The sequence below is a fragment of the Narcine bancroftii genome, chromosome 1 (assembly GCF_036971445.1).
Source record: "Narcine bancroftii isolate sNarBan1 chromosome 1, sNarBan1.hap1, whole genome shotgun sequence".
Taxonomy (NCBI): domain Eukaryota; kingdom Metazoa; phylum Chordata; class Chondrichthyes; order Torpediniformes; family Narcinidae; genus Narcine; species Narcine bancroftii.
The window spans coordinates 276,172,523-276,195,207 of NC_091469.1; the positions used below are offsets into that span (position 1 = coordinate 276,172,523).

Consider the following 22,685-nt stretch of genomic DNA (forward strand, 5'->3'; position numbering starts at 1 on the left):
ACAGGATTCAATAGTCCTTGTGTCATAAGAAAGCATAAAAAGACAGCATAACTCTTCAAAGTTTGGATTTATTGTCAGAGTACATACATGACATCATATACAATCCTGAGATTTTATTTTCCTGTAAGTCAGGCAGAATTTCTATTTATTGGTTGTGTAAACTGTACTCAAGAAAAATATACAAAAGAAATGGAAACACATTGACCGTGCAAATACAGAGAAAAAATTCAGCAATAAAAAATGTGCAACATAAAGTCCTCAAATGAATCTCTGATTGAGTCTGATGGTGGAGGGGAAGCAACTATTCCTGAACCTGGTGGTACTAGTCTTGTACCTAAACCTCTTTCTTGAGGCAGCAGAGAACAGAACATGTCCTGGGTGGTGTGGATCCTTGATGATCATTGCTGCTCTCTGATGGCAGCGTTCCACGTCGATTTTCTTCGGGGAAGGGAAAGTTTTTTTCCTGTGGGCTTTCCGCTAGTAAGTTTTGGTGCCCTCTCCCCCCACCCCCATACCAGGTCGTGATGCAGCTGCTCAGCACACTTTCCACTCCACGTCTGCAGAAGTTTGCCAAGGATTCCGATGTCATGCCTAACCTCTGCAAACTCCCTAGGAAGTCGGCACTGAAGGGCTTTGTTTGGTCCAGGAAAGATCCTCCGAATTTAAATTTGTTCACCCTCTCCACCTCTGATTCTCCAAATAATCACTGGAACCTACACCTCTGGTCTTCCCATCCTAAAGTCGACAATGAGCTCCTTGGTTTTGGTGGATGGCAAAATGCGTGATTTTCGAAGTCGGTTCCTGAAATGGGTCGGATAATTTAGTAACATCATTTGTGAATTTCACATCCTAAATTGACCCCGAAAAGGGTCGTATTATTTAGCAACATTTATTGTGAACGTCATCGTTTGACATTCCCCAGTAAAGAGTGAGTGGGTATAAATTTTGCTCAGCGCGTTGTCTTTGCAGTTAAGGTGAGCGGACGGGAGAATCCAAAACTAATCCATTCCTCCCCTGTCAAGCTTCAGCCTTGAACATCGCGGATCAAAGCCACGCCAAGCGGAGAAGGAGCCCACGCGTCAACGTCCGGCTGAGACGTGCTGCAATTATTATTCATGCACGTAATGATCACGCGTGGCAAATGAAATCGCTGTGAAACGATAACTGGGGTCGCGAAGGCTTCTCGCCCCACGCGTTGCCCCCGATTCTCTTTCTTCGGGGCGCTTTGTTCCGTTGCGCCGAGCCTCGGTGTGTTGGCATGTGATGACGTTGCAAGCTTTCCCTTGCGCGGCTGGCTGAACCGAAAGCTTTCTTGGAGAGGCTGACGGACCACAGCCAGCGAGGGAGTGGTCCGGGACTTTACCTTTGCTTGCGTGGCTGAATGAAGTGCGTCTTCACCGAGGCTGAAGGCTTCGATTTCTGTCAACATGGTAAGTGAGAGAGCAGAAGTTGGGACTTCAAAGTGGCCTAGTGAAAGAATTAAATGCAATAGAGCAAGGGTGCATTAAAAACGGTGGAGTTGCACCCACACCAGAAGGCCTTCTTGTTGAAATGCGAAGGTGACGTGCCAAAATTATTCGGATTTTATCTCATTGGACAATTCCAGTGATATGTGGGATCAGTCTGTCGAAAATTAACCTTCTAGCATTATGTCTTGTACCCTTTCCTCTTTTGCAGGATAGCAACAAGTGCAGATCTAAAAATAGAAAAGGCTGGAAATACTCAGCAGGTCGGGCAGGATCTGTGGAGGGAACTGATGTCTCTGGCCCCCGGGATCCCTAAATATGACTGAAGGGTCCCGGACTTGAAATCTTCACTCCTTCACATTCCATGGCTGCTGTCTGACCCATTGAAATTTACCAGCATTTTCTGTTTTTATTGCAGTTTTCTTTTGGAAGATCTATTTTGTACTTGGATATAGAAGGGTTTTGCAGTATAAGGACATTCTGAAGTTCAGTATATATTTACTGAGTGCTCACTAACCTTTAGGTTGATGATCTGAGATCCTGTGCATCATGAACTTGTGAATATTTTTCCCCCTTTTAGAGCCTTGTACATGCATGCCAGCATCAATCCTTCATGATCTTATTGAAAAGTGGAGCATTCCCACTGCAATACTTTATCTCGTGTTCTTTGTACATTGTAATTGGCTTCACCAAATTAGTGTGAAATGCGACATGATTTTCATTGGATCTTGGATCATTGGATGGTGCCTTATTTGCAGTTAAACTGATCTCCTGACTTGGGTTGACACGAGGAATTAACCAAGTTGAGCAGCATCAGTGGGGTGAGAAGAAACTGATGACGCTTTGAATACAAACAGTTCCTTTACCACAATGATGTTGCATGACTTACTGAATTCTTCCAGCAGATTGTTTGTTCTCTTTTATAAATTGGATTTGGAATGAAAGCAGTGTCTTGAATGTCTTCAACAGAATCTGTCCTTTTCCTTACTTTTCTGCACTCTTTGCAGTAAGTACAGTATTGAGTTGATCCAGAGTCATTGTCTGGGAATAGAGTTGCACCCAAATGGTTATTATGCATGGGTGGGATGATGTTTCATATATTTGATATAAGAAGAGTTTCATAGCTGAATTCCATATACATTTGTTTTTTATTGCAAAGTGAGATTTTGGCTCAAGGTTGTTTAGACCAGAATCAACATTTTAAAAGATTAAGCTTTGAACTAGTGACTTTCATGAATTCCATGCCTCAAATCATTTTGTACATTTATCTATTAAAGCCCTCTGAATCATGTTTAAATTAAAAAAAAACTATCTGTAAATATGGATGATGCTTTTCTGGTTCAGCCTGTAATATTGGATACCACTTCCTTTTGAAAAATTATGCTAATTTAGGCATTCCTAGAGCTGATGTCATGATGTTCCCTTATTATTAGGTAACCTGTTACTGTTGAAGTTGGTACTGATGCAAAATAAAATGTTCTGGTCTAAGTTATTCACTTCCCAGATTCTTCCTATTTGTAAACAAAATTATAGTTAAGATCTGTGAAGCTTATGAACATGGTAAAGAGAGCTGCAGTGTCCCCTTTGAGTAGCAGTGATAAGCAGAAAAGGAAGCATCTTTCATTATCGATTGCGCAGAAGGTGGAATTATTGTGGAAGCTTGATTGTGGTGTATCTTTGTGTCATCTATCGGAAGATTATGGTGTGGGTTTGTCCACCATATAGGATTTGAGAAAATGGAAAGAACAGTTGTTGAAGTTTTACAGTGAGAGTGATGACCACAGACTGATGAATAAAAGGAAAACTTTACACAGGGCAAAACATGTAGATATTGACAGTGCTTTATTGAGTGGGTGCAACAAAGAAGAAGTGAACATATGCCACTGACTGGTCTGCTTGTAATGAAACAAGCTCTTAAATTCCACAAAGAACTTTTTAATGATTGGTTCAATAACCACTTCATACTGGCTGCACGCGCACATTGTACGGAGGCTGGCCTGGAAGAAAACTGCAAAACTTTATTGCTCCGAGACAATTGCTCTGTGCATTCTCCTGCTGAAGTTCTTGTGAGAAATAATGTGTTCGGCATTTACCTTCCCCACAATGTTACATCATTAATACAGCCTTGGGACCAAAGAATTTTACAGTCAATGAAGAGCAACTACAAGGACTTTTTTTCTGAACTGCATGCTCTATGCAGTTAACAGAGGCAGATGCATTAAAGACTTCTTGAAAACTTTCACTCTAAAGTATTCAGTTTATGCTCTTGTTAATGTATGGAGAAATGTAACTGAAGCAACATTAAAACATGCTTGGTATAGACTTTGGCCATCAACAATATTTGATAAAAATGAGCCAAGAGGTGAAGACTTTGAAAGTTTACCTGTCAGTAATGAAAGGAAAATGATTGCTAACCTCTGCCTAAGCTATAAGTGCTACAGCAGAAAATGTAAACACATTAAAGGCAGCTGACATCAAAGAAGTACTGAACATTGACAATGATGCACCTATTGTGCATTCCTTGAGTGATGGAGAAATTGGTGAAATGGTGTTACATACCGATAAGCATGTGGAGAGTCGTGACGAAGATATTGTGCACACAGGTGAAAAAATGCTCATTGAGGATGTGGTTAAAAAGTGCGATCAGTGAATTGGTGGGATGGAACAACACTCACTTATCAGTGACCATGAGATTATGGCTGTTTATTCAATTAAAGAGAGACTGCTTAGTCAGAAACCTCTTCATTAAACAGGCGACACTGGAAGAAGTCTTTTAAAAAGAGTTGATTCTGACACAATGTTATATGCGTTTACTGTATTTGCACTGTTTGAGATGACTGTGCCAGTTTTATTTTGAAGTTTAACTTTAAAATTAAAAAAATGTGACTGATATCATGGTCTTTATTTATCTAAATTAATTTAACTCCCTGCACCCTCTGTTTTATGTGATTTTTTTTGCACGCATGATTTTGAAACATTGCATTTACTTAAAGTGATTCCGAAATCCAGACGATTCCAAACAACGGCAGGTGTGCGGTCTGGACAATTCTGGATAAAAGGTTAGGCACCTGTACTTGCAAACTGTGAAATAGGTTCACACTAATCTTAGTGTGCCCCTTGGCAAATAAGACCTTATTGCCCTTCCAAAGTAGTAAGTCTTGGGCAGAACAAAGTGCATCTTTCACTGAGTTGAAGGTTTTCAGCAACTCTTAGGGTCCTCTCTTGAGTAAGCAATGTAAAAATGAAAAAGATATGTAGAATGGTAATGTACTGCAAAGAATAATGTGTTGAGTCATTTTGAGGTCAAGAAAGAGGTGGTGCAGAGTCACGTGATGGACTAGTGGCTGGTCGGGAAAACCAGCCCTCTCCAGGAAAACAGGAAAAAATTAGAAAAAGACAAAGTGTAACAAAAATAAATCATAAGAACTAGAAGATAAAGTTACAGAGAAAAGAAAGGATGGCATCCAAGAAGGAGAAAATAAAAACAACTGGAATAAAAGAAGTAGAAAAATTGCCGAGGAAGAAGGCCTTATCTGCATGAAGGAACAGGGCGCTGTAGTGGCGAAGAGCGCCCGAGGCCAGTGCCTGCCCTGCGGAGTCACGACTCACCTGCCGGTGGACTTCAAAAATGGCTCTCGGAGCCAAACAGAAGTGCGCAACCAACGGAAATAAGGGAAAAAGAGGACACCGGTCGGAGGGGGGCTCAGCAGAGGAGCAGGCAGCCGCAAGGTGAACAGCTGAGGGACGCCCGACACCAGGGTGCTCATCTGGAGGATGAGAAAGGCAGCAGAGAAGGGAGCAACATGGGAGAGAGACGGAGAGATGACCGGCAAGAAGAGCAATGGCAGGAGGCATCACAGAGGAGTAGCCCAAGAGGGGAGGAGCAGCAAGAAGAGGCCTGACAAAGAGATGCAAGCAGATCAACAGGAAAAACAGAAGACACATAGACACAAAGAAGAGAAGAAGACACAAACACAGGTACAGACACAGAAGAAGAGGAAGAAGAAGAAGACCAAGATCTTCAGGAAGAAGAAGAAGACCAAGATCTTCACAGAGAAAAAGAAGGTAAAACAGATGGACAAAGAGAAACAGAAGGAAAAACTGATGGACAGATTATAAAGTTTTTTTTTGAAGAGCAAATAAGGTCATTAAAAGAATGGTTATCATTAGAATTTAATGCAATTAAAAGGAAAATGAAAAGAACAGAAGATAAAATGCAAAGGTTAGAACTGGTAATGACAGAAATGGTGAAAAGAATAGAGAATGTGGAAGAGCGGGAAACAGCTGTAGAAATGGAAGTAAATGACTTAAGATAAAAATTGGAAGAAAGTGGCAAAAAAATTAAAGAGATGCAAGAGTTGTTATCTCAGAAAATTGATATGTTGGAAAATTATAGAAGACTAAACAACATAAAAATAGTGGGCCTGAAGGAGGGCGAAGAAAGCACAGACATGAATAAATTTCTAAAAGGATGGATCCCAAAGGTCCTGGGAACGACAGAAATATAGGAAGAAATGGAAATAGAAAGGGCTGACAGAGCACTAGCTCCGAAACCACAGGTACATAAAAAACCAAGACCCATCTTAGTAAATATTTTGAGATATACAAGAGAAAACATACTGGAAGGGGCAAGGAATAAAGTTAGAGAAGATAATAAACCATTGGAATACAAGGGTCAAAATATTTTTTTACCCAGACATAAGTTTTGAACTCTTAAAGAGGAGGAAGGAGTTTAATACAGCGAAAACGATTTTATGGGAAAAAGGTTACAAATTCATGTTAAGACATCCAGCTGTGCTTAAAATATTTATACCCGGGAAGCAAAAATGACTGTTCTCGGATCCAGAGGAAGCGCTAGAATTCACAAAACATTTGCAGGACAGAAGAAGAGATGAAGAGGTGTAATAAGAATGAAGAACAGCGATAAAGTATATCTAAAGATGTAAAAACAATGTATATGTAAAGAACTAAAGGGGAAAATGGAAGGGAAGGAAGGAAGTAAGGGTGGAAAAAAGAGAGAGCTTTGTTATATGTGTTTATTAAAAAAAGAAGTGTTTTCTGGGGAGGGCTGGGGGAAAAAGGAAGAACTGTCACTGCAAAATCAGTTGACGCTGCGAGTAAGATCACAAGCCAATGAAAATGGGAATTGTGGTTGCCCGGCAAGGGATAAGGGGCAACTCAGAGAGGGAGGGAACTTCTAGGATTAAGGTATAATGAGTGTGGGAACTGTGAGGGTACTTTATGTCTTAAATGTGTTGTCGTACATTAAGTCTAATAAGAGAAAACAAAGAAATGAAAATGGGGAAAAGGGGGATGGAGGTGGAAAAGAAATATAAGCAAGATTTAAGATGGCCATGTTGAACTATATGACTATAAACATTAATGGAATACATAACCAAATCAAAAGGAAGAGGTTACTAAATTTATTGAAGGAAAAAATAGATATAGAGGAAACACATCTAACTGAACCGAACATAACAAATTAAAGAGAGACTGGGTAGGACACATAGCGGCAGCATCTTATAATTCAAGAGCTAGGGGTGTAGCCATACTATTTAACAAAAATGTACCAATTAAAATAGAGGAGGAAATACTAGATTCAGCAGGGAGGAATGTAATGATAAAATGTCAGATATACTCAGAATTTTGGAATTTGCTCAATATATATGCGCCTAATGAGGAGGATCAAAAGTTTATGCAGGATATTTTTTTGAAGATTGCAGACACACAAGGAAATATTGATAGGAGGAGATTTTAACCTTTGGACCCAATGTTGGATAAAACTGGACAAAAGACAAGTAATAAGAATAAAGTAGCCAAATTTATGGTTAAATCAATTCAGGAAATGAAAATTACGGATATATGGAGGAGGCAGCACCAAAGAGAGAAGAAATATTTATATTATTCAAGTAGGCACAAAACTTACTCATGGATTGATATGTTTTTATTGTCAGCCCATATGCAAGGGAGAGTTTGGAAAACTGAGTATAAAGCTAGACTACCATCAGATCATTTACCCCTGTTATTAACAATAGAACTAGAGGACATCCCACTAAGAACATATAGATGGAGGTTAAACTCCATGCTACTTAAAAGGCAGGAATTTAGGGAGTTTATTGAACACCAAATTGAAACATATTTTGAAATAAACACAGAATCAATGAAAGATAAATTTATATTATGGGATGCAATGAAAGCCTTCAGTAGAGGGCAGATAATAAGTTATGTGACTAAGATGAAAAAGGATTACAATCGGGAAACAGAGCAGTTGGAAAGGGAGATAGTAAGTACAGAAAAGGAATTGGTAAAAAGGGATGATACAATGAAAAGGAGAGAATTGGCAGACAAAAAATAAAATATGAAACATTACAAACGTATAAGGTGGAGAAGAACATAATGAAAACAAAGCAAATGTATTATGAACTGGGAGAAAAAACACAAAATATTAGCCTGGCAACTTAAAACCGAACAAGCTAAAAGAATGATACTGGCATCAAGGAAAAAGGACAAACAAATAACATATAATCCAACAGAGATTAATGAAAATTTAAAGGAATTTTATGAACAATTATACCAAACTGAGAACGAGAGAAAGATGACAAAATAGAGGAATTTTTAGCTAAAATTGAACTGCCGAAATTGCATGAAGAGGAACAAAACAAACTAATAAAACCATTTGAAATAGAGGAAGTACAAGATATATTAAAAAAAGCTGCCAAACAATAAAACACCAGGAGAGGATGGATTTCCAATAGAATTTTATAAAACATTTAAACAGTTATTAATTCCTCTTCTCCTGGAAGTAATGAACCAAGTAAAAGAAACACAAAACTTGCCAGATTCATGTCAGACAGCAATAAACTTGCCAGATTCATGTCAGACAGCAATAATTACAGTAATACCAAAGACGGAGAAGGATCCATTAACACCATCATCATATAGACCAATATCTCTACTTAACTCAGATTATAAGATAATAGCAAAATTATTAGCAAACAGATTGGTCGACTGTGTACCAAAAATAGTAAAACAAGATCAAACTGGATTTATTAAGAAAAGACGAACTGCGGACAATGTCTGTAAACTTATTAATCTAATTCATGCAGTTCAAGAAATAAGAAACCAACAGCAGCTGTTGCTTTAGACGCAGAAAATGCTTTTTACAGAGTAGAGTGGAACGGCTTATTTAAAGTATTACAGAAGTTCAGTCTACCAGAAAAATATATAAATTGGATTAAAGCATTATATAATGGACCATTAGTGAAAGTAGCAGTAAATGGATATGTATCAAATCAATTTAAATTAAGTAGGTCAACTCGACAGGGATGTCCACTATCCCCCTCATTATTCGCCTTAGCAATAGAACCCTTGGCAGAACTGATAGGAATAGAAAATAAAATTAAAGGAATAAAAATAAAGGAGAAGGAGTATAAAATTAGCTTATTTGCAGACAACATTATAGTATACTTAACAGAACCAGAGATATCAATAAAAGAATTGTATAAGAAATTGAAGGAATATGGAGAAATATCAGGGTACAAGATCAACAGAAATAAAAGTGAAGTCTCTTCTTTGTCTCTTTGGCTTGGCTTCGCGGACGAAGATTTATGGAGGGGGTAAAAGTCCACGTCAGCTGTAGGCTCGTTTGTGGCTGACAAGTCCGATGCGGGACAGACAGACACGGTTGCAGCGGCTGCAGGGGAAAATTGGTTGGTTGGGGTTGGGTGTTGGGTTTTTCCTCCTTTGCATTTTGTCAGTGAGGTGGGCTCTGCGGCTGCAGGGGAAAATTGGTTGGTTGGGGTTGGATGTTGGGTTTTTCCTCCTTTGCATTTTGTCAGTGAGGTGGGCTCTGCGGTCTTCTTCAAAGGAGGTTGCTGCCTGCCAAACTGTGAGGCGCCAAGATGCACGGTTTGAGGCGATATCAGCCCACTGGCGGTGGTCAATGTGGCAGGTACCAAGAGATTTCTTTAGGCAGTCCTTGTACCTTTTCTTTGATGCACCTCTGTCACGGTGGCCAGTGGAGAGCTCGCCATATAACACGATCTTGGGAAGGCGATGGTCCTCCATTCTGGAGACGTGACCCATCCAGTGCAGCTGGATCTTCAGCAGCGTGGACTCGATGCTGTCGACCTCTGCCATCTTGAGTACTTCGACGTTAGGGATGAAAGCGCTCCAATGGATGTTGAGGATGGAGCGGAGACAACGCTGGTGGAAGCGTTCTAGGAGCCGTAGGTGATGCCGGTAGAGGACCCATGATTCGGAGCCGAACAGGAGTGTGGGTATGACAACAGCTCTGTATACGCTTATCTTTGTGAGGTTTTTCAGTTGGTTGTTTTTCTAGACTCTTTTGTGTAGTCTTCCAAAGGCACTATTTGCCTTGGCGAGTCTGTTGTCTATCTCATTGTCGATCCTTGCATCTGATGAAATGGTGCAGCCGAGATAGGTAAACTGGTTGACCGTTTTGAGTTTTGTGTGCCCGATGGAGATGTGGGGGGGCTGGTAGTCATGGTGGGGAGCTGGCTGATGGAGGACCTCAGTTTTCTTCAGACTGACTTCCAGGCCAAACATTTTGGCAGTTTCCACAAAGCAGGACGTCAAGCGCTGAAGAGCTGGCTCTGAATGGGCAACTAAAGCGGCATCGTCTGCAAAGAGTAGTTCACGGACAAGTTTCTCTTGTGTCTTGGTGTGAGCTTGCAGGCGCCTCAGATTGAAGAGACTGCCATCCGTGCGGTACCGGATGTAAACAGCGTCTTCATTGTTGGGGTCTTTCATGGCTTGGTTCAGCATCATGCTGAAGAAGATTGAAAAGAGGGTTGGTGCGAGAACACAGCCTTGCTTCACGCCATTGTTAATGGAGAAGGGTTCAGAGAGCTCATTGCTGTATCTGACCCGACCTTGTTGGTTTTCGTGCAGTTGGATAATCATGTTGAGGAACTTTGGGGGACATCCGATGCGCTCTAGTATTTGCCAAAGCCCTTTCCTGCTCACGGTGTCGAAGGCTTTGGTGAGGTCAACAAAGGTGATGTAGAGGTGAAGTGAGTAACGCAGATTATACAGAATTTAAAAAAAAAAATCCCCATTTAAATGGCAAACACAAGCAATCCGATACCTAGGGATCAGGTTAGATAATAATTTAAGCCACTTGTACAAACTAAATTATAAACCACTAATAAAGAAATTGCAGGAAGACTTAGAACATTGGAAAGAATTACTACTAACGTTGATAGGGAGGGTAAACTGCATTAAAATGAACGTGTTCCCAAGGATACAATACTTATTTCAAATGTTACCAATTCCCTTAACAGAATTTTTTTTTAATGAACTAAAGAGAACAATAAGGAAATTCTTGTGGAAAGGGAAGAAACCAAGGGTAGCATTAGATAAATTAACAGAGAGGTATAATCAAGGTGGTTTGCAGTTACCAAATTTTAGAAATTATTATAGAGCCACCCAATTAAGGTATTTATCAGATTTTTACCAGACAAGGGAAAAACCAGACTGGACTATGATAGAACTAGATAAAATAGGCAGAAGGTACTGGAACATATACTTTATAAGTGGGATGATAAACTGGTGCAATATAAAAACTCACCAGTATTGCATCATTTACTTAATACATGGAAGAAGATCCACTTAGAAAGAAAAAAACGAATGACCAAATACCAAAATTATTATTGACGCAAAATTCGCTAATTCCTTTTACAATAGATAACCTTTCCTTTAGAGAATGGGAGAGAAAAGGAATCAAAAGAATAGAAAATTGTTTTTTGGGAAATAATTTATTAACGTTTGAACAGATATGGAATAACTCACGGTACAATGTTTGCATATCATCAATTGAAAGCTTACTTAAAGGATAAATTGTGAAACAACTTGAGATTACCTGAAGGAAGCAACTTTGAATTTGTGATCACAGATACAATGATAATTAAAAGATTTATAATGAATATGTACATTAAGCTGCAAGATAAGGAGAATGATGAAATAAACTATAAACCTAACCTGAAGTGGGAAAAGGATTTAAACATAATGATAAAAAATGAAGTATGGGAAAAGTTATGTTCTGGAACTATGAAGAATACAATAAACACAAGTTTACATATGATACAGTATAATTGGTTACACAGGATATATATTACTCAAAAATTTTAAAAATGGGACTCACCATTATCAGATAGATATTTTCGCTGTGGGAAGGAAATGGGAACAACATTGCATGCAACTTGGACATGTGCAAAGGTAAATATGTTTTGGGGAGAACTAAATCAGATACTAAATAAAATTATTTAAAAATAACATACCAAAAGAACCAGAGATATTTCTTTTAAATAACATAAGAAGTAAAAAATTGGGCCTTAAATTGGACAAAGCACAAAAATAATTCATTATGATAGCCTTAGTAGTAGCAAAAAAATGTATAATGTCAACTTGGAAAATGGAAGAGATCATGAGTATACAGCAATGGTACATGGAAATGAATAAATGTATTCCATTGGGAAAAAATAACATACAATTTAAAAAAAAAATCAAAATCACAATGTTTGATCAAATTTGGGAACCATACATGGAACATATCAGAGAGAGCATGCCTCGAACCTCCATTCCCTAAAATGAAAATGATAAGAAGACAAAATGACTAGATTCAGTGTGTAATAAATAGATGATGCATTTTTAATTTATTTTTCTTTGTGTGAAGATATTGTTTTATTGTATTGTATATGTTGAATACTAATGGGTTTTGGGGGGTGGGTAGAGGGAAGGGAGGGAAAGGGGGAAACAAGGGAGAAAAGGTCACTGTGTAAATTTAATGAGAAACGTTTGTACATATTTTGGTTAACAGTGTGAAAAATAAAAAAATTTAAAAAAAAGAAAGAGATGGTGCAAGATCTGTGAAGAACATTTAAGATAAATTCTCAGGCCCTGATTTGATGTATCTCTTTCAGTAATCTCAGATACATGAGATTGCTGAAGTCTTGATGAAGATCTTTGTTTACTAACTAGCAACAGGTTATGTCCTGGAGGACTGGAGAGCAACCAATATTTGGTCAAGAACTCAGAGTCCAGCATGCGAGCTGGCCCTCTATGCAATCCAGAGCCATATTTTTCCATCCGTGTATTTTTTCAGGTTAATTATATTCTATATTTACCATATTATATGTTCTGTAAAGAGGGTGGGGGGGGGGTATGGGGGAGGGGTTTAAATACTATATTTTTTCAATGTAGTTTGTTTAAGCATTGTTTATAAAAATTGTATAATTACATGATTGAAGATTTTAAATAAAATATATATTTTTTTAAATGGAAATTCTTCAGGAAATTAGAGACCTGTGACCCCCTACATCAGTCATAGGGAAGAAATTGGAGAGGGTACTTGGGGATAGGATTTGTGCACATTTGAAAAAGCATTGTCAAGTTAGGTACAGTCAGCATTGCTTTGAGTGGGGCAGGTCACTTCTTGTAAATTTGTCTGAATTTTCTGAGGAGGTGACTTTAGTAAGGCATTTGACTAGGCCCCTCATGGTAAGCTGATCCAGAAGGTACAGATCCATTGAATCCACACTAAGTTGATAGTTTGGATTTGGAATTGATTTTTTTCCTTAGAAGTCAGTGGGCAATGGTGGAAGAATGATATTCGGGCTGGACATCTCTAACCAGATGGTGAAACTGTGGACAATGTAGAAGACTATAAAAGAATACAACTGAATACAGGGACATTGACCACAATGGCGGACCAGCAAGGGGCTCAGCAGCTGAAGGACACGCAGTTGGCGAGCTGTTGGTGACTTAAAGGTGAGGAGCACACACAGGCTGCGGGCTACTGGTGATTTAAGGTCAAAGGACTCACACCAAGCTGGAGATTGGTTCATAAGAACCAAGTATCATAATTAGGATTTGAGAAGGTGCTGAGGGCAAGAAGGGATCCCTTAGCGCCCTAGGTATTGAAAGTTTCCTCATCAAGTCGGAGGTTTGCATCTGGCCAAGGGTTGCCAATAGTTTGAACTGGAGTGTTGTGTGCCGCAGAGGCTGTGGGAGTACTGGAATTGAATCTATAAGCACTCGGTTACTCTGAGGGGACTCTCTTTTGCTTCTCTTTCTCTAACTGTAAGAGGTGTTAATGGTGAGTCTTTTGTGAATCTGGCACCCTCCAAGCCAGTGTCCTGGTCAGGCCCTCAGTCCACCTTCCTTGCACTGACAACTTGGCTCACCTCCGCGCAAGTGGTGACAGTGAAAAGAATGCGTGCCCATTGAGGGCCATTCCTAGTTCAGTGGGGCAAACCTGCACGTGTCCAGCGAAGTCTCAGCGATCCACTGCAGGGTCCATCTGCCCAATCTTTTTATTTATTTCCTTTTTTTTTGGCTAGTTATTTAAGTTCCTGGTTGATTGAATTTTGGATAATGGGGCTTCAACTGTATTACATTTCTTTTTTATTTCATGACTATAAATGGTATCTGATCTTATCTGATATGAGCAGGTTTTATAGATCATTTGTAGATACTGCCAAGAAACAGCAGATGGAGTTTAATTCAGACAAGAATGAGGTGCTGCACTTTGGGAGGTCGCAGTAAGGGAACGTGTACAGTTAATGGCAGAATACTTAAAAGTATTTGTATGCAGAGGTCCATGGCTTCTTGAAAGTGACCAGAGTAAAGAAGGTGTATGACATGCTTGACATTTGTTGGGAGCATTAAGCTCAAGAGTAAAGAAGTCACTTTGCAGCTATATAAAACTTGAGTCAAGCTGCCCTTGGAGTATTTTGTGCCTCTCTGGATGTTGCTTTATAGGAAGGGTTTGGTGGCTTTAGCAAGGGTACAAAAGAGATTTACCAGGATGTTGCCTAGATTAGACGATATAAGCAAATGGGTAGAGGCTGAATAAACTTGGGTTGACTTCATTGGAGTGTTGGAGACATGACAAGTTTACAAAAAAATATGAAAGGCATAGATAGGGTTGATGGTCAGAATCAAGGTGAAATGATCACCAAATTGGGGGAACTTCAGAGGAAATGTGCAGGGCAAGTTTTTTTTTAATCACTGAGTTGTCGATGCCTGCAACAGGCTGCCAGGAGTAGTGGTGGAATCAAATATGATGGGAATACTTAAGAGGCTTCTAGATGCGAGGAAATGAGAGACGTGTATCATGTGGAAGCAGCAGAGTTTTTGGCACAGTTATCACAGGCCTGATCCCGAGCTGTTTTGCTCCACATTTCTATGTAAATGAGAAATACTCAGCTGCAAAATAAACATAGTATTATATCAGCAGGACATAGATCGGCAACATTTATTTGCATGATTCTGATTACTATTAAGGCTACTGCAGCACTGACTGGCTCGGGGCCTACTGCGCAGCCATCCACGAAACATTATTTTATTGATCTTGTGCGTCATTTGGAGTACAGAGAGACCAATGTGTTTGAAAACTTAACCAAGTTCCATCTTTTTATTTGTGGCTGATGACTTCTCATTGACAGAAACTGTGGTCAACCACTGTTTGTATATTTAGCTGTCTGGGCATGCCCATTGGCTGACTGTACCTGTGGCTCCTCCCACAGACTCCTGAATAAAGGTGACTGTTCCACAGCCCCCTCTTCAGTTCAGGACAGTTGACCAACATGGACGTTCCCTCATGCTATTGTGAATAAAAGCCTATCCTTTTTGCATAACTTCCAGTCTTTTGGAGTTACTGATGGTGCATCAGAAACCTCCATAAAATTACGAGTTAAGAGATGATGTACAAGAAGGTGGAAGGAGGTAACTATACATTTACACAGTGATATCAAATCAGTTGACACTACATTTCTCCAAATGAGGTATCAACAAAAGAACCAAGATTATGTTCAAGAATATTGTCATGAAGTGCTCTCAATAGCGTGAAATGTTTGAGAGTTGTGTTGAAGTTTTTTTTTTAAAAAGGCTCACTTCTGTAGTGGGTTTCATACTTTACATCTGATGTCAAACAGGTAGCACAGCAAGCATGAAAGTGACAGATTTTTTGTTTGCAAATGTTGATTAAGAAATAAATATTGCCCATGACATGAGGGATAACTCCCACACCTTTATTCAAAATAGAGTTTAGGGTAATGGAATTTACTGAGGGGTAATGTTGAATCCGAGTTCCAAATACTGTTGTGTGAAGCTCATTCTTAGGGTGCAACAGGAAATGATTAGTTTATTGTCTTATACACAAGTACAATGTACAGGTGCAATGAAATTCTTAAGACAGTGACATGGGCACATAAAACACACCAATGAACCAAATACAAATTAAACTAACACAGTTGGCCACAAGGTAAAAATAAATATAAAAGGATAGGCTCAGTGCTCAAAGTTGGAGAGAAAGTAGGCAGCTTTGTCAGTGTTTTTTTTTATGGAAATGTCTGTTTTGTAGGGGGTGGGGTGGTGGAAGACTTGAATCAAAGTTTACATTGAAGATATTAAACCTAATTTCATGAATTTAATTAAACAGCAATAGCTGTTGCAAAACAATAGCAGATGTTTTCTTTCATCTGTTCCAGCTGCAGACCTCTAATATCCTCAGTGGTACCTTTAATTTGTGAGTATTGCTTGGAAATACTACACTTTACATTATCATTGAAATTGGGAGTTTAGCATCTGGTGATCTTTGCATTCACTTTGTCACTCCAGGCTGACATGTATTATTTTTTTCCTTTCCTTTTGTCTTTGTACATCGCATCTTCCTTTGCGGAGAGGATGTGTTGGATTACTGCTATGCCATTAGCAATGTTGTACAAGTATGGGCGTAATGCAAAGTGCCATCTGCTATGTTCTCCTTCACTGTCTGTTCTGCATTTAATGACCATGAGGCCACATTGTTAAGACAATTGTTAAAAGACATTGCTTTTTGAAAAAAAAGCTTGTTCTAACTAGCACTCTACTTAAAGGCTCAATACGGTGGATCAGAAATGTGGCTTCCACCTTCAAATATTTGCTGGTCAGGCTTGAAAAATAATTGAAAGTATTCTTGTTTGACGTGTACTTCCTAAGAAGTTCCAGAAGACATTTAACTGTCAGTGGATGAGTGAAGTTTTGCAGGGAGATCGAGCAGTATCAGTGTAAGAAAAGCTCTTGTCGGCACTGTAGGTCAGAACCCTTCGAGTTTGACCCACTGAGCTCGTTCAGTAGATTTTGTGTTGCTCTCGATTCCAGCAGTTGCAGTTTCTCGTGTGTCTCCAAGTTTTGATTTACATCACCGAAAACACGAGGGGTATAGAAAGTAGAGGCTTTGTCCATTTACTGAATACGTCTTTAGTTGATGCTTGGTCAGTACTAGGCTGTGAAAGTCGGAGCAAAACAGTCAGCTGTTATTTGTCATCCTTCATTTTATTAGACTGATGCTGCCTATAGTACAGTTGCTTCAATTTCATGGAGTAACTTCTGGTGCAGGAAGTTCCTGGGGCCAAGAAATTTGATTGCAAAGAGTTTCTTTCAGCACAAAGCAGATAAAAATTAATATTTTTTCCTCAATCCACCCACGATAGTAGAGAGCGACTCCAGTAAATTTTGTGTCAAAATGGACCACTCAGCAAATTCAACTGGATTCTTCCTTTGATCAGATGTATTCTGCATTGGATGATGCATAGAAGGATACAGTTGTGCAGTGGCCATTATGACCAATGGTGGGGGGGTGGGGGTGGGGGTGGTAAGAGGGAGAGAGAGAGATTTAGAATGATCTAATTTTAAAAAAATCTCTGCAATTACCAAGACAAGGAATAAAATGCCACACTTGAAAATTTTAATTGCAATTTATATGTTATATATCCTATTGTCTCTAATGAAATAAAAATAAAGAGGGATACAAATGAGGTGTGAAATTCTACCCATTTTGTATGGTCCCTCAAATTGGGAATTGATCCTCGCTGAGAGATGCTGTTCTATGGAGTTTTTTTAAAAAACTGAATTGTGTACCCTCACACTCACACTCACTCACTCCAGGTTTAGAGAAAATATACTTATCCTAAATCTATAACTCCTAAATTACAAAGGGAAAAAAAATCCACACTTAAACCACCAAAAGGGTAACAGTAATGGTACGTTGGTGAATTGGCTTTACATGTAAATTAATAAGTTCAACAAGAGATTATAAACATTTTGTATGTTATGTACAAAATTGTAAACTACTGTTTGATTCATTAAACATTAAAATATTTTATAAAAATGTGCCACATTTTATCAAACTTCAGTTTTCAAAATATTACCTCTAATCTTCTTGGTTCAAGCAGGATAAGGTTTGGGTCATCTATTGTGCATAACTGGGATGGATAAAGTCCTTCCATCTTGGCAAACTCATCTTCTAGCCATTAAAGTGGCAAAAGCTATCCCATGGCAATCTGACACCAATAATCAACATCCAATTACAGCTTTATATGGTGTGGTGATAGAGAACAGTTGATTATTGGTGTCGGATTGCCACATGATAGCTTTTGCCACTTTAATGGCTGGAAGATCTACGCTGTATGCACTTTTGTACACCTGTATTTATTAAAGCTGGAAAACTAGTTTCTACGAAGCTGCTTTTAAAGCATTTCTAACAAAAAAAACCTCTTGAGACATTAAGTTGGATGGAAGGTGAATGTGGTGAAAACCTAATCACCATAATACTGTATTCTATGAATTCTGAATTATGTAAACCTAACAATTGGCAAACAAAGTTAAACAAGGATGATTCTCTAGCTTTCTCTTGTGAGGTAGGTAAGTAATGTTTATGAGGTGTGTCTCAAATATTTGCTGCTATTTGAAATTGGCTGGGGTTTGGAGTTTTGATAATGACATCTGAAGAGAGCAGAATGACAGGTGTAAGTAACTTTCTAGTACTATTTGTTACTCAGGTGGATTTGGTGCTTTTCCAAATCTATTTTGTCTTCTTCCACCCCTCCCCCCCCCCCCCCCACCACCTCACTTGAAATGCTAAATATTTAAATTTAGCAGGCCACTTCACTCCTTGTGTACATAAGTTTTTGTATCCTTAAGGATCATTTCCATCTCCTCTCCTCATCAGCAAATTGGAATTTTATTTTTGCTTGTCGTTAAGGAAAAGAAAATATTCAAAGAGCCCAGAGATATCCAGTTTTGACAGGTGGCAAAGACCATCTAGTCCATCCAGTTTTTCTCTGTTACACATTTGTCTACTTTGATTGTATCAGAAGTTGTCTCTCGCTGTTGAACAACAAATGTTTATCAGTGCACTGAGGTCTCTTTCAAAGAAAATGGTTATTTCAAATTTAATACCTGGAACTATCTTAAATTTCTACTTGTAAGGAATCTACTTGATCTCTGGTCAAAACTGAAACTCCAAAAGAACTGGCGGATGGGTTTATTTTGAGGTTTGTATTTCTGTGTGTTTCCTCATCAAGACTTAGTAAAGTTTCATCAGAAGTTCAGCAAAAATGTGATTTGTATGGATTCGAAGAATGTGTTCTGGTTTATTTCAAATGTGTAGGGAAAACTGTAAATTGCATTGCTGTTTTTCTTTTGTGGTTGCTACATGTTTCTGGTTTTCTGTATTGAGCCTGCTTGGCAAATAACTTCAGACTTTTTTTATATATCCTAAGCAGATTATGCTTTCACTGCAGGAGTTGGAGAAAGAAGTTTGCTGGTATTGTGGATAGCCCATCTTCTCAGTCAGTCTCTTAAGGTTCTGTATTACATATGTGTGTATTCAGAGGTGACGAATGATTCTTCAATGGGTTTTTTAAATTGTATAATTTTCCATTCAGCCCTCTGTCTATACCAACTCTTGAGCAACTGAGAGAAACCAGTCCTATTCTCTTTCATAATTTACAATAACTTTTCCTGTCCACAACTTCGCCTACTCACACCTCCCCATCCCAAATTCTCTATTTATAATAGCCAGTTAACTAACAAGCATGTTGTTTGGGACATGGAAGAAACAGCAGAACAGCATGCACAGAGAGAATGTGCAGCCTCCAAAAATGGTACCCAAGGTCAGCTATAGTTAGAGATGGTAGAGACTGTAGATACTGGAATCTGGAGTAAACCAACTGCTGGAGAAACTCAGTGGATCAAGCAGTGTCTGTGGAAGCAAAGGGATAGTTGATGTTTTGGAACAAGACCCTGTACTAGGACTGAATGGGTCGAGGAAGATTATCAAAGAGGTTAAAGGGAAGGTGGAATCAGGTGAGGAGGGGGATGATGGGAAGGTGGGGGATGGTGAAGTTGGGAGACAGGAGCTGTATCTACTTCTTCCCTGCTGTCTGCTGTCCCCTGCCACCTGTAGGACAGGTAGATTCTGTCAGGCAAGGTAGGTGGGTAGATCGGGTGATAACCCGCTTAGGTGGGTAGATCGGGTGATAACCCGCTTTCCACTGCTTGTACTTGCCCAAGATTGAGAGAAATAGTGTTTGGCAGCTTCATAACTGCTTCAGATCAGTATTGGGTCAGGGAATCCCATGGTTCAGTGAGGAAGCTACATTATATTTTTCAAATATTGAGTAAATTCTTGAAAATTGTCATGCTTGAAAATCTTGTCCAAAGGGATGGCAGGAGTTCTTGCTTTGGGTATCTGGTTGTGTAGGATGCCATTGGTTCACGATTGATTTTAAGGACTGGCAGAGACTATTAGTGGTTCTTCTCCCATACTTTGGAAATGTTTGCTGTGTTTGTTTTCATTCATTATCTGTTCACAGTTCTTTGGTTGTTTACACTATGTACAGTTTATTTTTTAGCACTACCAACTAGTGGTAATTCTTCCACGCCCGCAGGAAAAAGGAATCTCAGGGTGGTATGTGATGTCATGTATGTATTCTGACAATAAATCTGAAATCTAATCTAAGATGTCCACCTCACTGCAATCAGGGTGGTGATTGCTTGGTCATGGTAAACCACAAGCTTTGTGCACGGCCTAAGGTCTCAGATTTCATATAGTTTACAGCGGACAGCTGAGGATCACGCTGGTGATTTGAGGAGTTAGTGGATTTTGTCATCAATGTTTGCAAGTCTTGTAGTTAGATTCCAAGGTAAAAAGGTGATTACTGTTGACCAAGGCTTGTGATGGAGCTTTATTGTCAGGGGCAGTGTTCTGCAGTAGCAACAGATTTGTGAAGGGCTTAAATCTTCAAGGGGGGGTGGGGTAACTTAGCAGGTCAGTCAGCGTCTGTAGATGAAAAAGGAAAAAAAAATACAGTAAAACCCCATTATCCAGAATTCAAGCAACCGGCAAAAAAAAATCAAGGAAATGAATACATAAATAAGAATTTTTTTAAAAGTTCAAAAAAGTTTAAAATTGTAAAAGTAAATGTTCTCTGAAGCAACACAAACTCTTGGTGAAGATGGGAGCAAACATTCTGCCAGCGGTGCACCCCGGTTGTGCCTTGCCCGCAGCAGCTGTTTGAATAAAATGGTGCCGGCTGATGTCGGTTGCCGCTGGGTCAACTCTCCCAAGGTGTCTCTCTATCCCTGCCTCGTAAGTCTTCATCTTCATTAGTATCAAGTATATAAGTATGGCTTTGTCTGTAAACTTGGGGGAAGGGGAAAGTTCATTATGATGGTGGCACGGAAGGAGCAAAATTCCTTAAATTTTGTAGGTTTTGTGGGCATTACCTGATTAAAGTAAACTTTACATAATTAAGGATTAAAATACTTTTTTTAAAATTAAATTACATTTTGCACTTTTAAGCTGTTTATTCTTAATGCAGGTATATTAGTTGGGCATTGTGAGAGTGAGTCTCAGGCAACCGGAAAATTTGCAAATCCGGCATCTGCAATCCCTGTAGACGCTGTATACTGGGGGTTTTACTCTATTTCAATTTTGGGATCCTTCCACAGATCCTCTGTGACCTGCAGAGTTTGAATTGAATTATTTATTGTTGTATGTGTGAAGATGCAATGATAAAGTTTGTTTTGCATGCTATCTATGCATATCAACCCGTACCTCAGTACAACAGGTAATGCAAAAGTGCAAACAAAACTACAGAATCTGGTGTTCCAAAGAAGCAGTAGTTTTAAAAACAGTGGAAGGGCTGCAATGAGAAAAGGTTTGCAAAATTCAAGAGATCTTCCTTGACATAAAGGAGGTCTGTTTTATAGTCTGATGACCACAGGAAAGAAATTGTTCTGGAATATAGTGTGCATGTTTTCAGACTGTACTGCTTGACAGGAGGGGTGGGAACAAGGTGGAATGTGTCTATTAAAATGTTGGCAGCTTTCCAAAGATAACAGGAAGAGTTGATGATCTGTGCAGGGGAGGTTGTTCTGTGCGATGGCCTGGGTTGCAGTCACAACTCTGTGCAGTTTCTAGTAATTTTGGGCAGAGTTTTTCCAGCATATTCAGTTTGTTTCCTTTGGGTGTCTTCATTAAGGTAGCCTTGAGGGTTCACCAAATATGAGGGAAATGTGCATTACTGTTTCAGAGCATCATTCTCTGGGTTTGTTCTGTTGATTATCTCTATTCTAGTAGGAAGCAACTTGTGGTGGAGGTGAGGCTGAACTGGATAATGTTATGGGATGGAGCCAAGGACATTTATTGAGGACAAAATCCTGGATGAGAAGATATTTGGAGTGCACATTCCAGTGGACCGAGACCTTCCTCAGCAGGATAAGCCATGGGGTGTTTGAGCCTTTAGATGGTTTTGGCTGCACTGTTATTAGTGAGTTGCTAGACCTCCTACATTCTTTGCCCTCACAATATATTCCTTGCATGTGTATTCTGTTAGATCTTAGCCTTCAGGAACTTGTTGGAGTCTCCAATCCATACCAGCTGTTGTATTGACTTAATCTGGAGTGTATTCTCCATTTAGTCTTGCCCCTAAAATGACAGCAACAAAAATGGTATGTGTGATAGTACGGATTCTATCATTGATGTGCATATATATATATATGTGTATGTTGTAGTGTAGGATGGCTGTGATTGGCTGAGAGCATATCCACGCCTTTTGGCAGGTCTTAAAGGGTTGCTCCTAGCCAGACCCAGATCATTCTGGACTGGTCGACCTACATGTGATACACTCTCGTCTTTTGGTTAATAAAAGCCTTGGTTTGGATCAACAAGCCTTTGATTCTTTCGACGTGCACTGCAGTGTGGCAAAATCATTTACTAATAAAGCTCTCAAGAAGACTGAAAAGGAGGTTCTTTTCAGTTAATGTCACAAAGATTTCCAACTATCCTCAACAAGGGAGATGAATTCCCCTTTGAAGAGACTCATGGCTTCTGTCCCAGAAAATACCAGGAATGTTTAAATGGGAACA

General features: G+C 39.3%; 1 protein-coding gene across 4 annotated transcripts in view; it reads left to right on the top strand.

Annotated features, from left to right (window-relative positions):
• Positions 1 to 22,685, top strand: part of LOC138744153 (uncharacterized protein C11orf24 homolog) — a 117,353-nt gene that overhangs the window by 69,596 nt on the left and 25,072 nt on the right. Inside the window, exon 1 of one of the 4 annotated variants that reach the window (XM_069899858.1) lies at positions 990 to 1,430. The exons of 1 other annotated variant lie outside the window; for it this stretch is intronic. In XM_069899858.1, coding sequence (XP_069755959.1) covers positions 1,382 to 1,430 — 49 coding nt within the window. In that variant the 5' untranslated portion in view covers positions 990 to 1,381. Of the gene's footprint in view, positions 1 to 989; positions 1,431 to 13,231; positions 13,257 to 22,685 lie in introns of those variants that run through there. 2 more of the 4 variants (XM_069899801.1, XM_069899851.1) reach the window with 2 other exon arrangements.